At 35.9% G+C, this 14,604-nt stretch overlaps 1 protein-coding gene across 1 annotated transcript; it reads left to right on the forward strand.

Moving 5' to 3' along the window:
* The first annotated feature begins 413 nt into the window (after positions 1–413).
* Positions 414–4,292, forward strand: LOC121243545 (pentatricopeptide repeat-containing protein At2g01390-like). The gene is made up of 2 exons (XM_041141672.1): positions 414–1,268; positions 2,936–4,292. The coding sequence occupies exons 1-2, from the start codon at positions 500–502 to the stop codon at positions 3,934–3,936; spliced, it is 1,770 nt and encodes a 589-aa protein (XP_040997606.1). The 5' UTR covers positions 414–499; the 3' UTR covers positions 3,937–4,292.
* Positions 4,293–14,604: the final 10,312 nt, after the last annotated feature.

Genomic DNA, 14,604 nt, shown 5'->3' on the forward strand with positions numbered 1-14,604 from the left:
AATTATATAGCTCTATCTCTATTGACCTGATATTGATTAATAATTTAAAATTTTTATTCTTTTTTAATGAGTGAGATAATAATGGTTTTGTTAATTTTTTTTTTCTAATATTTCTCTTATGATTTGATATATATTAAGCCCTCCCACTTATTTACAAGCTAATAAATAGATGATATTAAATTAATAAATAGAAAGATTTTTTTTTTTTTTTTATACAAAATAGTGAGAGGTTTCGAGTCCAGATTTTTTATTTGGAGACGGGTCATATATCATTAGGCTATTAGACTCTTTGCCAAATAAATTCTTGATCTACATAAAATTTTAATACAAATAAATCCATCTAATTGTTAAGAGCCTCGTAGCATATTACAAATAAATCTCATAAATGACGTCAATCAAACTAAACTCCCTCAAAACATATATGGCTGCTGGGTGCCCGTGCCGCTCGGTCATATTGGACCATTGGTACCTGGACTGAGAAGAATTAGCATCCTTATCCATGCGCGGGACGTTTGATTCCCATGGATTTCTCAGAAAACTTGCCTTCTTTTCGGCTATCAATGGTGATCAGCCTTTTCGTTATTGTAGGGGTTCCATTAAACGCCTGCATTCCCTTCACCAACACAAACACAAGAAGCCCATTGCTTTGTATAAACGAAAGACGAAGAAGCCTGTCAAATCTGTCGACAGGGAAGACATTGAACCCAACGCGTATATGAGGGATACTGTGGGGAAAATATACGGACTCCTCAGGTTTTCTTCGTGGGATTTTGCTAAGGAGGAGCTAGAGAGGTTCCCCATAAGATGGGATTCTTACACAGTCAATAAAGTTCTGAAAACCCACCCACCGATGGAAAAAGCGTGGTTGTTCTTCAACTGGGTTTCAAGGTTAAAGGGGTTCAAGCACGACCATTTTACTTACACGACGATGTTGGATATTTTTGGAGAAGCTGGGAGGATTTCTTCGATGAAGTATGTTTTCAAGCAGATGCAGGAGAAGGGATTGAAGATAGATGCTGTGACTTACACTTCGCTAATGCATTGGCTTTCTATCTCTGGGGATGTTGATGGGGCAATGAAGGTGTGGGAAGAAATGAAGGCTAATGGCTGCTTGCCCACTGTTGTTTCCTATACTGCCTACATGAAGCTTCTGTTTGATTATAGGACAGCGAAGGAGGCTACGAATGTTTACAAGGAGATGCTTCGATCTGGGTGTTCTCCGAGTTGTCACACTTACACTGTCTTGATGGAGTATCTTGTGGAATCTGGTGAGTGCAGCACTATTCTTTTTGCCTAGAGCCCTTTACTTGTTCGTTAAATTGTCTACATGGGTGGATAGCGCATAGAATATTACTATTTTCTAGCGATCCTCATATTTCTTTCCTCTGCCTGTTTCTTGTTAGGAAATCAATTGTTTCTCCCTCACCAGGTTGCAGTACTATTCTTTTTGCCTAGAGCCCTTTACGTGTTCGTTAAATTGTCTACATGGGTGGATAACGCATAGAATATTACTATTTTCTACTAGCGATCCAGATTTTTCTTTCCTCTGCCTGTTTCTTGTTAGGAAAATCAATTGTTTCTCCCTTGTAAGGCTTTACCAATATGACATAGCAGATATCATCAATATAGTAAACCAATAGGCCCTTAGGCATGTGATAACATGTTTGAAACTGAGTCTCAAAAGTTTAACTATCAAGAAGTGGGTCAAAATTGTAGATGGAACTCACCATATACTAACACGTCCATTGACTTTGTGACTATAATTAGGCTCAACATTGTAAATCAAACTTAACATCCACTAACTTGGCCAATGACTTCTCTAGGACCACACTTAGGGCTAGTTTCGTTCATAATCAATAAGGTAGTTCCCAATTATTGCCCATTAAATTTCTTGCTTGTCTCCAACATAGACGTGAGAAATTATGCTATTTAGAATTTATTAGTAGAGTATTTTTATATGTCAAGTCAGTTCCCCCAGCTAATGTGATGAGGTACAATTATGCACCCGATTGGTATTATATTTTGTAATGTCTATAAGGTTACATTTACTCCATTCTAGTAAAGCTGATTAGCTTTGAGGTTACTTTAAAAAAATGAGCTTTGAGGATACTCGCTATACACCATTTCCGCTTCCTACTGGCCTCATGTTAGTATCTTACCTCTACCATCCCCAGTCCCAATGGCCAGGGTGAACATTTTGGCACTGATATTTTTATAGGACCGATAGCATATATTAAGAATATATATCAATGCATTTAGCAGCTTTTGGGCTCGTGCTATTTTATCTGATCTAAGAGTCCTGATTTGTTGAATAATAGACTTGTCGCAGGAGTTTCTTAAATTAAGGAACCCTTTTAAGAATCACAATGTTGTTTTTCCTATGAAGTTTGTGAAACTTGCTATTTGTTAATGGTCATGATGCATTTCCACAAAATACAGGCAAACATAATGGTGTATACGGTCAGATGTAGCTGCATTGACATTTTGTTTCCTTGTATACGGTCAGATTTTCATTTCTGTGGTCTTTTAGTTCCTCTTTTCTGATAGATGGGCAAACTTAATGGTCATTGTGATGTAGACAATCATAAATGAAGGCACCTGTCATACTTGAACTGCTTATTTCTGTTTCCCACTCTATGTTTTATACAGAATGTGCTGTCTCCCCCTATTTTTATTACTAGGACTTCAATAAATGCATGCTGTACTCGTTGCTGCCAATGATTGAGTAGAGCATTTGGCTATTTGTTGGCATCTCATATACTGAAAAACCCAATATGCTTTATTGTTTTGGCAGTTTTTATGCTACATTCTTTATAGTTAAACTGATAGCTTCAATGAAAAGCATCAGATACAAAACACAGGAAATCTCTCTTATTTTAACACCAAAAATTCTGCGGATAGGCGTTTAGTTAATCCTTTTTGTAACTGATTTCAGGAAGATACAAAGAAGCCCTTGAGATTTTTAGCAAAATGCAAGAAGCTGGGGTACAACCTGATAAGGCTGCATGCAATATATTGGTTGAGAAATTCTCTAAAGTAGGGGAGACAAAGGCTTTAACTTTAATCCTCCAGTATATGAAAGAAAACCACCTTGTTCTTCGTTACCCTGTATTTCTGGAAGCACTTGAAGCCTTAAAATTTGCTGGCGAGAGTAATGCCCTTCTCAGGCAAGTTAATCCTCATTTTTCTATAGTTGTCAAGGAGGAGGTAAGTGAGGTTATACCAACGGCTTCTGATGTTCATTTTTGTATAGACAGTGGGCTTTTACTGATTTTCTTGAAAAAGCGAAATCTTGTTGCAATTGACCGCCTGCTTACGGGGATAATTAATAAGAATGTACGGCTGCATTCTGCAATTATCTCAAGCATAGTTGAGGCAAATTGTGATCGTAGTAGACGTAGTGGTGCTTTGTTGGCCTTCAAGTATAGCGTAAGAATGGACATTATAATGGAGAGAAATGCATATATTTCCTTGATCGGCATATTGATCAGATCCAGTTCATTTTTAAAGGTGGTGGAGATTGTTGAGGCCATGCTTAGGGCTGGACAATCTCCTGGAACATATCTAAGTGCACTGTTAATCTATAGGCTTGGTTTTGCTAGAAGATCTGTATGTGCTGCAAAAATATTTGATCTTTTGCCTGATGATCATAAGAGCACAGCTACTTTCACTGCTTTGATTGGCGTTTATTTCACTCTGGGAAATGCTGATAAGGGACTTAAAATATTCAAAACCATGCTAGAGAAAGGAATCCGTCCTACACTCGGCACATACAATGTCCTCTTAGCTGGTCTTGCAAATGGTGGTAGAACTTCTGAAGTAGAGGTCTACAGGAAAGAAAAGAAAAACCTGCAGCTGGATAGTCATGATCGGGCAACAATCTCCCTAGAGGAAAAGATATGCGATCTTCTATTTGCTGGGGTTGTGGTGTCTTGACACCTAATTTGGGACCCTGGAAATTCCCATATTCATTGTATGCTGAGGAGAATTTCTAGTGCCATTCAGGGCAGATGACAAACATGAATGTTTCTCCTTTCAACATCCCGAAATTGTACAAGGATAAAGGGCATTAGTCCATTGATCCACAGGGTTGAGGTTCTCATATCTAGACACCGTTGGAAGGACGTGGAACTGGCAGATATGGCTCCCGTTGGAAGACTAAGATTGTATTGTATGACATTCTTTTAAGACAGATGTGATGTATATGGTACATTCATGTGATAATTCAACTTATTTTTATGGTCAATAATACAAATGTTTTCCAAGAGAAAAGCATGATTTGTAAATAATTAGCTATTTGTCTCAATTTGAATATTTTAGTTTACATATCTCTATACTTCTTAGCCACATTCAGAGCAACTGGTGTGTTTTTATCTAAAATAAAGTATCAATTATAATTATTCCTTTTTCTTCTTAATATTTGAAAAGAACTTTATACCATTTTATAAAATAAGCAATTAATTGCTGTAAATTGAGGGGTCGAATCACTACTCTCTATATGTCTTACTGTGCAAAGAAAAAGAAATTAGAAAAGTTAATTAAGGAGGACAACAAATAAAAAAAATGCAATTTAATTACATGATGCAAGTTTAATTGTATGATTATGAGGATTGTTTAATTAAGTAGATATATTAGTATATATTCATTTAATAAGTTTAACTAATTTACCTATATTAGTATTTTTATTTGATAATTTTTTATGGATATTTTTATTTAATATTAATACAATACTATAAGGCAATGAAAATTCTCAACTATAAGTAGGGGTAAAGCTACCTGCACCATATGGCTTAGCTCTGCGACGGCTCCATAAATGTGGCGTGTAGCTCAGCAGTGGTGTCATTAATGCGGCGTGGTTCCCTGACTTCGTGCCTAATCTATATAAGCAGTAGATGTTCTGATTCTGATGGATCGAGGGCCCTTCGTATTTTCTGTTGTGCTTTGTGCAAGTCTCTGGGTTCTGAAAGCAATTGTGTGTCATGTCTTGTCGACTATTCAACCCCCCTTTCCTAATAGATGTTTCGTCCCATATGCAAACTTGAGGGCCCTCAGGCCGGATATTGGGCTGAGACCCAGTGGACTTTAACCAGTGTGGAAAATCCCCTTACATATATGATATATGTATATATTTCTATTTCCCATAAACTAATGAATAACAAATTCTTAATCAACTAAATTTTCTCGATATAATTAGGGAAGGGCTTGATCTGTCACTAATTAAAATGGCATTTGTTCATCCCTTTTATATGTTTGCACGTGACAATTACAACTGTAATACGTGAAACTTGGCAAGATAATCATACTAATTAATGCCATTAAGAAATTCAGGTACTCTTGTTTTTTTAAGATTTGAAATTAAATAAATATTTCTTTTTAGTTGTGATTTACCCATAATTAACTTTCCTTTTCAATTATCTTACTTTTGCTTGATATATTTATTGGAAACCTTCTTAATTAGCATATACATGCACATACTTACAGGCAATAAAAAATACCTATATATATCAATATATGCATGAAAAATATGACAAGATTAATAAGACTAACCAAATAAAAATAATTAAATAATTTTCATTAAAGCATTAAATACGGACAATTTTTCATTCCTAGCTATTTTGGAATGAAATAATTAAAGTAATATTATATATGTAACGATCTGCCATACAGCCAACCCCGGCCTCCTCCTTGTTAAGTTCTAGTATATACATATATATATATATGTATATATATATGTACATGTGTGTGTGTGCAGTTTTAGGACTTAAAACAGAAGCTAAACGTTTTTGAAAAAAATTGAGTCAGAATGGAAACTCCGATCGAGAGATTTGTGTTGAAGTTTGCATTGATAGTGCTGTTGATATTGGTGGTTCTCACGGGAATGTCACAGTCGTGGAGTGTTCCTACTTGCTGCAAATTCGATCCCCTTTGCTGCATAGATCCTCACATCCCAACCTGCTTGAAGAACTAGAAATTATATAATGATCTTCTTATAATAAGTTTATGTTTTCGTACGTAGATCCCACATGCATGATTCGAATCTTGCAGAGTTGCATGAGTACTACTACAGGCCATATTTGGCCATAACATGATATGTAATAATCTCTTTACAGCTACCAAAATCACGATCTAAAATAAATGGTTATAAATTTTGGGTTAATTCTGCAACTCATGATGTACGTACTTGCGTAGTTTTCAAGCATATATGCATGCAGACACGACTGATCATGATCATGTCATGTAATGTGTTTGCAATATTTAATAAGATTCCATTTCTCTTTCTCTTTAATTTCTTCCCTCATGATCTGTTTCTCTTTTCTTTTTGAGAAGTACTCTTCTTTCATATGACATGCATCAAGAAAGTTCATGATGATCTCTTCTATGATGATTGAATTGGGTTCTCTATGGATCGAGCGCTCGATCCGCGCTCGATCCATAGAGGCTACCAGAAGGGTTGCTTGGGCTTCAAAGGTGATCTATATCTTTCTAAATTGCACCCAAGAGTTCGAACAACAATTGTAAAGGATCGATCCAGACTTTCTTTTAATGAATAATCTATCACAAATACTTATTTTATAGTCACAAATACATGATGTCAGTTTATGATCACATAAAGATCATATATAGTAGAAGACATTATAAATATTCATGGTTTTATTAATTCCTGTTGTTTTAGTTATCTTTCAATTCAGTATTAAATAATATTATCAATATCAAAGGATTTTAATGGAATTTATGGAACAAAGTCCACTGCTAGATCGATCAGAAACATATTATATTATATGGGACGAAGATCTTTTGTGTTAAATGGAATTTGAGTAATAATCTACAAGCTCCGAGGCATTTTCATGTGCAATCCAGAAAACACATGGTTATAATCATTTTTTTCCTTGATAGGATTATATCCTGCATTAAACCTTCAATGGAATCCGCCTGCCCGTCTAGGAAAACGCCGTCATCAATTTTAAAATTTTCTTTTAAAAATATAAAGATAACCCTAGAGGCTAGAATGATAAAAAGTGTTACATTTCATATTGTAGAATTAAAATAGTGAAATATGAGTTTGTAGTTAGCATTAATGAAATAAAATATATAGTTCAAAAAAAAAAAAAAAGTTCAAAATCTGTAAAGGGAAGTACTATAGAAGAAAAAAAGGCCGGCTCACATTTAGGTGCGGTTTGGATAGTGAATTGAGATGAAATTAGTTGAGATGAAAATTAAAAATTGAATAAAATATTATTAAAATATATATTATTTTTTTAATATTATTATTGTTTTGAGATTTGAAAAAGTTAAATTATTTGTTATATTTTGTATGAAAATTTGTAAAAATTGTAATGATGAGATGAGATGGTTTTTTTTTTTCTTTTTCCAAATTAAAACCAACAAAACCAATCTTAAAGGCAATCAAACGAGGATCCGCACAGCCATAAAATAAAGGAAATAAAAGGCTCAATGAAGGTTGATTGGCAAAAAGACATTGGCTATCTATACACAAATGAATAAGATGTCAGCACTCTTTTCAAATAAATGAGACAGACGTTACTTCTTAAAGCAAATGGCTGTGATGTATGATAACGTCGGAGCCATGCATATCGTTAAATTCAAAGAAGTGAAAATAAATGCGCATTGATGAGTCGATGACAAAGAAGTGAATGTGATATATAGCTCATATAGTTTATATCAAGTAGATCAAAATTGAATCTCCTTCTCTGAAGTCTATCTTGAATGTTGAAATCTTGTTAGCTTTATTCCAAGTAGATTGTACCAATTCTTGTATTGTCTCACTGATCTTTTTGACTCTTGATCTTATAATTGACTCATCTAAAAGCTATAAAGGATCTTTAAAATTAGATCCAATTTGATTCCCCTCTGAATGCAAAACATATAATAGTAAATTTAGCCCACAACATGATATCATTAATTAACCTTTTATGCCTGCATGTAACTGCCATGCATGCAGCATTTATGAACCCTCCTTGTTAAGTTTAATTCTATATATATGTGTACGTACAATATTTTATGAACTAAAAAAGAAGGCTAGCTAGATAAACTTTTATCATAAACTGAGTCAGTGATGGAAACTCCGATGAGGCTCGTGTCCATGAAGTTTGCAGTGACACTGCTGCTGGGACGCTGCTACTGATCAGTCTAGATGAAGGCCACCGAACAGGGTAAGTGTGTGTTTTCCACTACAAGGTTAAAGACTTTTACTAGCGATTATGTATCGCTGGCTATACCCACAAAATCGCTGGCGTACGTCTATGCCAGCGACAAATAAGTCGCTGCTATTTCGCCGGTATTAAAGCCCCACTTTAAATCTAGTCCAACGGAACCAAAAACTCGCCGCCATATTTTTGTTGTTACCGGCGAAATTTTATTCGCCGCTTAATGTACTTAATCGCCGCAAACTCAATATAGGATTTAGTTGTTAAACGCTGGGAAAGATATATAGTAGCGACTAATTTTTTACGCTAAAAGTGAAAATATCGCTGCCAATTATATTTACCAGCGACCAATCAAAATCGTCGTAACATAACTTCAACTGTGTAGGTGCATTTGGCAGCGATTAATAGTCGCCAGGTTTTATTAATACCCGCAATTTTTTTATCGCTGAGATTGGAGATGTCACTTTTACCAGCGAACATGAGATCGCTGCCAAATGATAACTTACGGTGACTTTTTAATCGCCGTTAATTGGAGATGTCCCTTTAGCGGCGATATTCACATCGTCGCTTTTTAATTATAGACAGCGATTTTGAGTTTCGCCGTAATTTAGTCATTTGAATTTAAATTTTTTTGCGGCGAATGTTATATCGCTGGTATAAGGTTATAGTAGCGATATGTACATCGCTGGTGTAGACTTAGTAAAGTGAAAGTGATTTAGCGGCGATAAATTAGTCGCCGGTGAAGGCTTTAATTCGCCGCAAAAGATGTTTCATGCTTAAATTTCCTGGGCCTGATTTTCTTTCTAGGCCTGGTTTTTAGTTGTTCCTAAATGCAACATTCATAATTAATGGCTGCCAAGAAATGAAAGTTGAACATCGATATAACATGCAAAATAAACTCCCATCAACAAACATCCAAGCCCATCAACAAATCCAAACTCATATGTATTACAATGGGGTGGTGTATTGTATTCTCATATACAAACTGAGCTATATCCATTCATATTAAATAACCATCACAGTCATTTCTCATTTTGTATTCAACTCTACTATCCACTGAGAATAAAATTACCAATATCAAACAAAGCCCTAAGCGTCGTCTCTGTAAAGTAATAGGGAAGCCCCCCAACAAAAATGCTATATATATGGCCCCTCATGCCCATGTACAGATTCTGCGACTTTAACCCAACAACGGCTAGGTTCAGTACTGGATTGGGCTGGCTTGGACCAAGTGTTGCAGCATGGGATGGGTTGTAAGCTCTAGGTCTCCTCACCTTAATAGGGGCACCTTGGAAAAAGTAGAAACAATGAAAGGCATCAGTCCCATGTCATGTACTAACCCATCCAACTAATACATAGGTGGTAGCTTATGAAGACAAATCGAACTCAAGCACCAAAATACCTGGACCAGCACTGTTTCCTCCAATTGCAGCCATAACATGACCGAAAATATGTTGCAACAGACTGCAGTAGAACATTTAAGATAATTAAGGTACCCTTGGGTTTTCCCAATAAGCATGGCTAACAAGAATAAATAGTAAACCAAGCTTACAACTAAGACCAGTTTTTGCACTCCAAATGGGGCGGCTTTTTGTGTTCTTTACTTATGTTTATGGAAGCAAATTTTAACCCAAATAAATTAGATGCAACTGCACATTGGAACTCATGCATACCTGTGATATCCCAGCGAATAGACCCTCAAACAATGTTTCCGGTCATAATGCCCACCTCTTCCTTCCTGTAAAAGTAAATTATCCCAGTGAGAGGTATGTTGAATATCCAATGTAGGATCACGTCTCATTCTTAGAAGGTTTAAATTCTGGAATAACCAAATTAGAAACATTAATCGTATATATAATTATACGAAAAATATTATTTCTTATAATTTCGCAGAGAATGGTGCAAATCTGGCTAGCTAGCTATATGATCATGGTATTAGAGGATTGGCGCCATGAGTGCCTTCATCAGCTCTGGAACTTAATTAAGAGTTAATAAGACCTTATATCCATAGGCAGGGACTAATAATATATATTATATAGGTGGTCTGTAAAACAAATTAGGCTTAGCTTAGCTTGAAAATGACTGGAAAATTAACCAACTGTTCATGATCTTCTTTTTCTTGTTTTGGTAATGATTAGCAATCAAAGGTTAACGCAGCCAAGTTTGGATTAACAACGTACGTCTTCGTTAATACCTATCTACTTGTTGATCAATGAATATTTGGCTAATTATAATATATAATTAAATACAAATTTAATTATTTGGTCCCACTGGACAGCTTTATACTGAATTAGCAAATGCATGCAATGGATAGGAGCCAAGCATCAAACTACGTAAGGATAAAGTTGGTTTTGCTTAATTGAGTTGAGACTGAGCCTTTTAACTGGGCAAAAAAAAGTTGCATACATATAAAGTAATAAAGATGAGTCAGATCTCTGACGGTTGGCAGCCTAAACTTTGTGGCAGATGTAACAAAAAACATGCTACCTATACAGCCAAAGAGACTTGGGGCACCTCTTCAGAGCAGCCTTTTTTTCATTCTTTTTCTGGGCTACCCCAGCAATTTTGGCCATGAGGGAATATGTGGATCCTTGGCTGCAGAATAGCAGTTCCCATATGCTATTCAAGCCACCCAATTACAAACTAAATAGAATGGAGAAAGTGTTACAGAAACGAATAAGTTTTCCTTAATAGTTAGCTTAGTATATATAAGTAATCATTTTATTTTAAACTTAAAACTAGCTAATTAATATATAAGGAATAAGTAACCAGAAAATTAAGATTTAAAGAAAGCGGGGAGGGGGAGAGAGAGAGAGAGAGACCAAGACCAGAATTAAATGCCACCGATATCAAGATAAAGTCATATGCAAGCTAGCGAAGCTTACTTACATCATCCTAAATTAGCCCAAAAGGAATAAGAAATGAGTATGAAACTTAAAACAGTCAATAAAATAAGATAGAACTAAAGCATCTTTTTTAACCTTGAGTATTAAAGGAAGACTGGATAGCTCAACTGCAGGCAACTTCCTCAACTCATCTGCATAAATCACCAAAGAGAGCATAAGTAATAGTCCATGCCAAATAGAACCCTGCAAATGTAATCTAGAATAAGAAATATAAGAGTGAATAGAAAATTCTAATGGATGGATCAGAGGATATTCCCCTAATCATTTGAACTTGTTCTCAATGAGAAAGACCCCTCGATCATAAAAATGATTTATTTCCTCATCTTTGACATACATCTTATATTCCCTCCAGAAACTTTATTCTTTAATTGTGCCACCTCTATGGTCAAAATTTCTCACCATGGATATAAGAAAGATTAATATACAATATTCTTTGCAATTCTTTTATAAGTGATTTCAATTTAACTGCAAAGAAGTATACCTTTGCAAACTCAACTTGAACCATTAATTTATCTAGTTCCTATATTTATAAAAGCTATCAATTTCTGGAGCTGTGATCAATCCAAGAGAAGAAAAATGGGAAAGTATATTTTACAGGTCCAAGATGGAGTCTGGCATTGTGGTTATCCAAGTGTTCATATTAGCTGTTGGTGTTTCCTACTGATGTTATAGATTTTTTTACCAAAAAAAGCTTTGCACCTTATTACAAGATTAACACTTTTGGTGAAGTGTTTATGGCACAATGCACAGATTAATAAATCTCCTCAACATTACATAAAGTTAAAGGTTTCGCTTCCACAAATAAGAGATTGCTACTATATTATTGACCACTTCAGATTATTCATGTGTGTCTCTTTCAGCTACCTTCCAACTTCATTCTTCTTGAGCTCAGTTATACTTACAGACATTGCACACATCTCTAAATAAGATCAACTAACATATTCAAAACAACAAAAGTAAAAGGTTTGTCAACTTATAAAACGTATAGAAAAATTCATGAAAAGTTGGCAAACATGAAAAATTCATGTTTCAAAGTACGCACACCAGAATACAACAGAGTGCTATAGATGCCCGTATATAGTGTGGCATAGCACTTTGCAAAAAGGGCATTTATGCCGACTTTTCAGCTTTCTAACTAAACTAAGTTTTCTTCGTTAAACACAACCATAACCAGTTAATGGTTCAAATGAGAGGAAAACCAGCAGGGCCTGCAACCAAGGATCAAGATCACTCTCCCTAGACATTTTCCCATCCTAAGCTAACAGCTTCAACCAATAACTCTTGTGAAAGGTGGTATGCGAGACAAGTTCTAACTAAACCAACTTTATCCTTACGTAGGTTTTTAGCCTAGCTTTTCATTGTCACTGCACCAATCATATCAGTAAACACTGGGAATCTATCGTCGACTCAAATAACCATAAAATCACCCATATCGAACTAGTACACTTAAAAGATACAAGCAAACAATCAGCAAGAGGCTCACCATAGAATATTTTGAGAAAAGATCCTTAGGTAGCTGTCACATCCCACTAGCTGAGTGTACGTAGATATTCTTCTCGACAGAGGATGACAGGAGCAACTGTGGCAAACACCAAAAATAGCATTAATATTCAGCTCTGTTTGGGAAACCAAGTTGCTAGAAATATATTTGAGAACTTCATTTGTACAAGTACATTTTATGGTGGATAACTCCAAATGATACTAACCCCATTTTCAGACCATGAGAGATCCAAGCAGATCCCCGGTATAGACATAGATCCAATATTTATATAAATATATATATATATAATCCTATATATATATATATATAGCCCAGTGTCGTATAGACTAAGTCCAAAAACCACCTAAAAGCACAACACGTCGACACCCTAACTTCATATCTCCCTGGTGTCACAAAAAACACCCAAAAAATGTGCCCTTTTATGAGAAGCCCCTTATGGGCCTGGGGAATCGTTACACTGAGTCTGTCGAACTGACTCAGTGAACGATGGGAAAGCCCTAAAGAAAGACTGCATCAGATTGTCATTTTGTATCTGATGCTCCCTCAGCTCCCGCAACTCTGTCCTCATTTCATCCAGCTGACTCTTGTAAGCTTCAGCATCCTTCTTATATTGTTCAGCATTCTTCCTATATTGTTCAAAATCTTTCTTGTGCTTTTTAGCCTCAGACATGTATTGTTGCATTTGAAGTTTGTCACGTTGTCTACTTGACTCGGGGATGACCATTTCCCCAAGTCCCCGTGCATATCCAGGTCGATGGCCAAGAACCTCCCTAAAGACAATCGCTGCTGCCTCATCACTACATTGCTCTGGTCCTAGGCCATCCAACTTACCTTGCATCTCCTTCTGCACATTGACAAAGCAACGATTAGAAAGAAATAATCAGCTAGTGCTATGTTAATAAAATTATCACGTATAGAAAGAAACATAGACCCCAACGGCTGTTTCTGCACTACTCACATAAGTACTTTCTGTAGCTTCTGTGACAAATGCATTCTTTTTCTTCGACCAACGCGTCTCTTTGTACAAGTCGACCAAATTTCCATTCTCATTGCGCTGTCATGTGTGACAAATGAGTATAAGAATACTCATTTAATATAAGAAAACGTTATTCTGTGGATGAACCATGTGACATTTGAACAACAAAAGCTATGAGTAACCACCTTTAGTGATAGTAATGTAATATTGTCACTAAAATCTCCAAGTAAAGTGCATTTTCACTATTCTATTGAAATGAAAAGATTGTTTTCCCTTAGACATACCTTTTGCTCAAGTAATCGAACGAATGATTTACGTCCTGATGTGTGGTTAATGGCCTGCTTGTTTCGGTTCTCCCGATTTTGAGTTGAAATTTTCTGTCATACACATTAGGGAACAATTACTTATAATAGACAAACATATTTGCCACAACAATATTTAGACATATTAAATTGATGCATATTATATGGTTGTATGTGAGAAAGATCATCTGTACCTTGAAGGCATCGCTGCCCCACCTTTCACACAACTTCACCCATACAATGGGGTCCACTAGACTAGTTCCATTAGCCAACGCTTCTATGTGGCTTCCATAGGATTCATAAATCTTGTGCAAGTCGTGGTGGAAGGAGTTGAAGCGCTTACGTAAGGCCTTTGTCACCGTCAATCGGTGGTTTTCGCGATCCCAGTCCAACACAAAGTCACTCTATATAAGGCAGCATGCAAACAATCAATGTGTCATCTCGTTATTTAGGTGATGATTATACTACATAAACAACTTCCAAACAATCACAAGAACAAATTTGTATATATACCCGAACACGGTCGATGAGCTCCTCTTTAATCGCTGGTGGGACATCCGACCAACGCTTGTAACTCATATCACAGTATTGTTTAACAATCCACGATACTTGTGTTGTGAACATAGAAGCGTGTTCGCAACATGGGGCTGTCTCACCATCATTTATCTTCAACTGCACTTTCCCATTCTTCCTTAGCTTGTCAAAGAAAATGCATCTAGATGGCCCACGAGTTCTTGAGCTCTGTTGAGTCGTT

The sequence above is a fragment of the Juglans microcarpa x Juglans regia genome, chromosome 8D (assembly GCF_004785595.1).
Source record: "Juglans microcarpa x Juglans regia isolate MS1-56 chromosome 8D, Jm3101_v1.0, whole genome shotgun sequence".
NCBI classification, from domain to species: Eukaryota; Viridiplantae; Streptophyta; class Magnoliopsida; order Fagales; family Juglandaceae; genus Juglans; species Juglans microcarpa x Juglans regia.

What these genes read in the sequence shown, in the direction of transcription:
- LOC121243545 (XM_041141672.1), top strand. Translation starts at nt 500, where the DNA reads ATGCGCGGGACGTTTGATTCCCATGGATTTCTCAGAAAACTTGCCTTC. An exon ending in GGAGTATCTTGTGGAATCTG is followed by an intron (nt 1,269 to 2,935) that starts GTGAGTGCAGCA and finishes AACTGATTTCAG; the next exon opens with GAAGATACAAAGAAGCCCTT.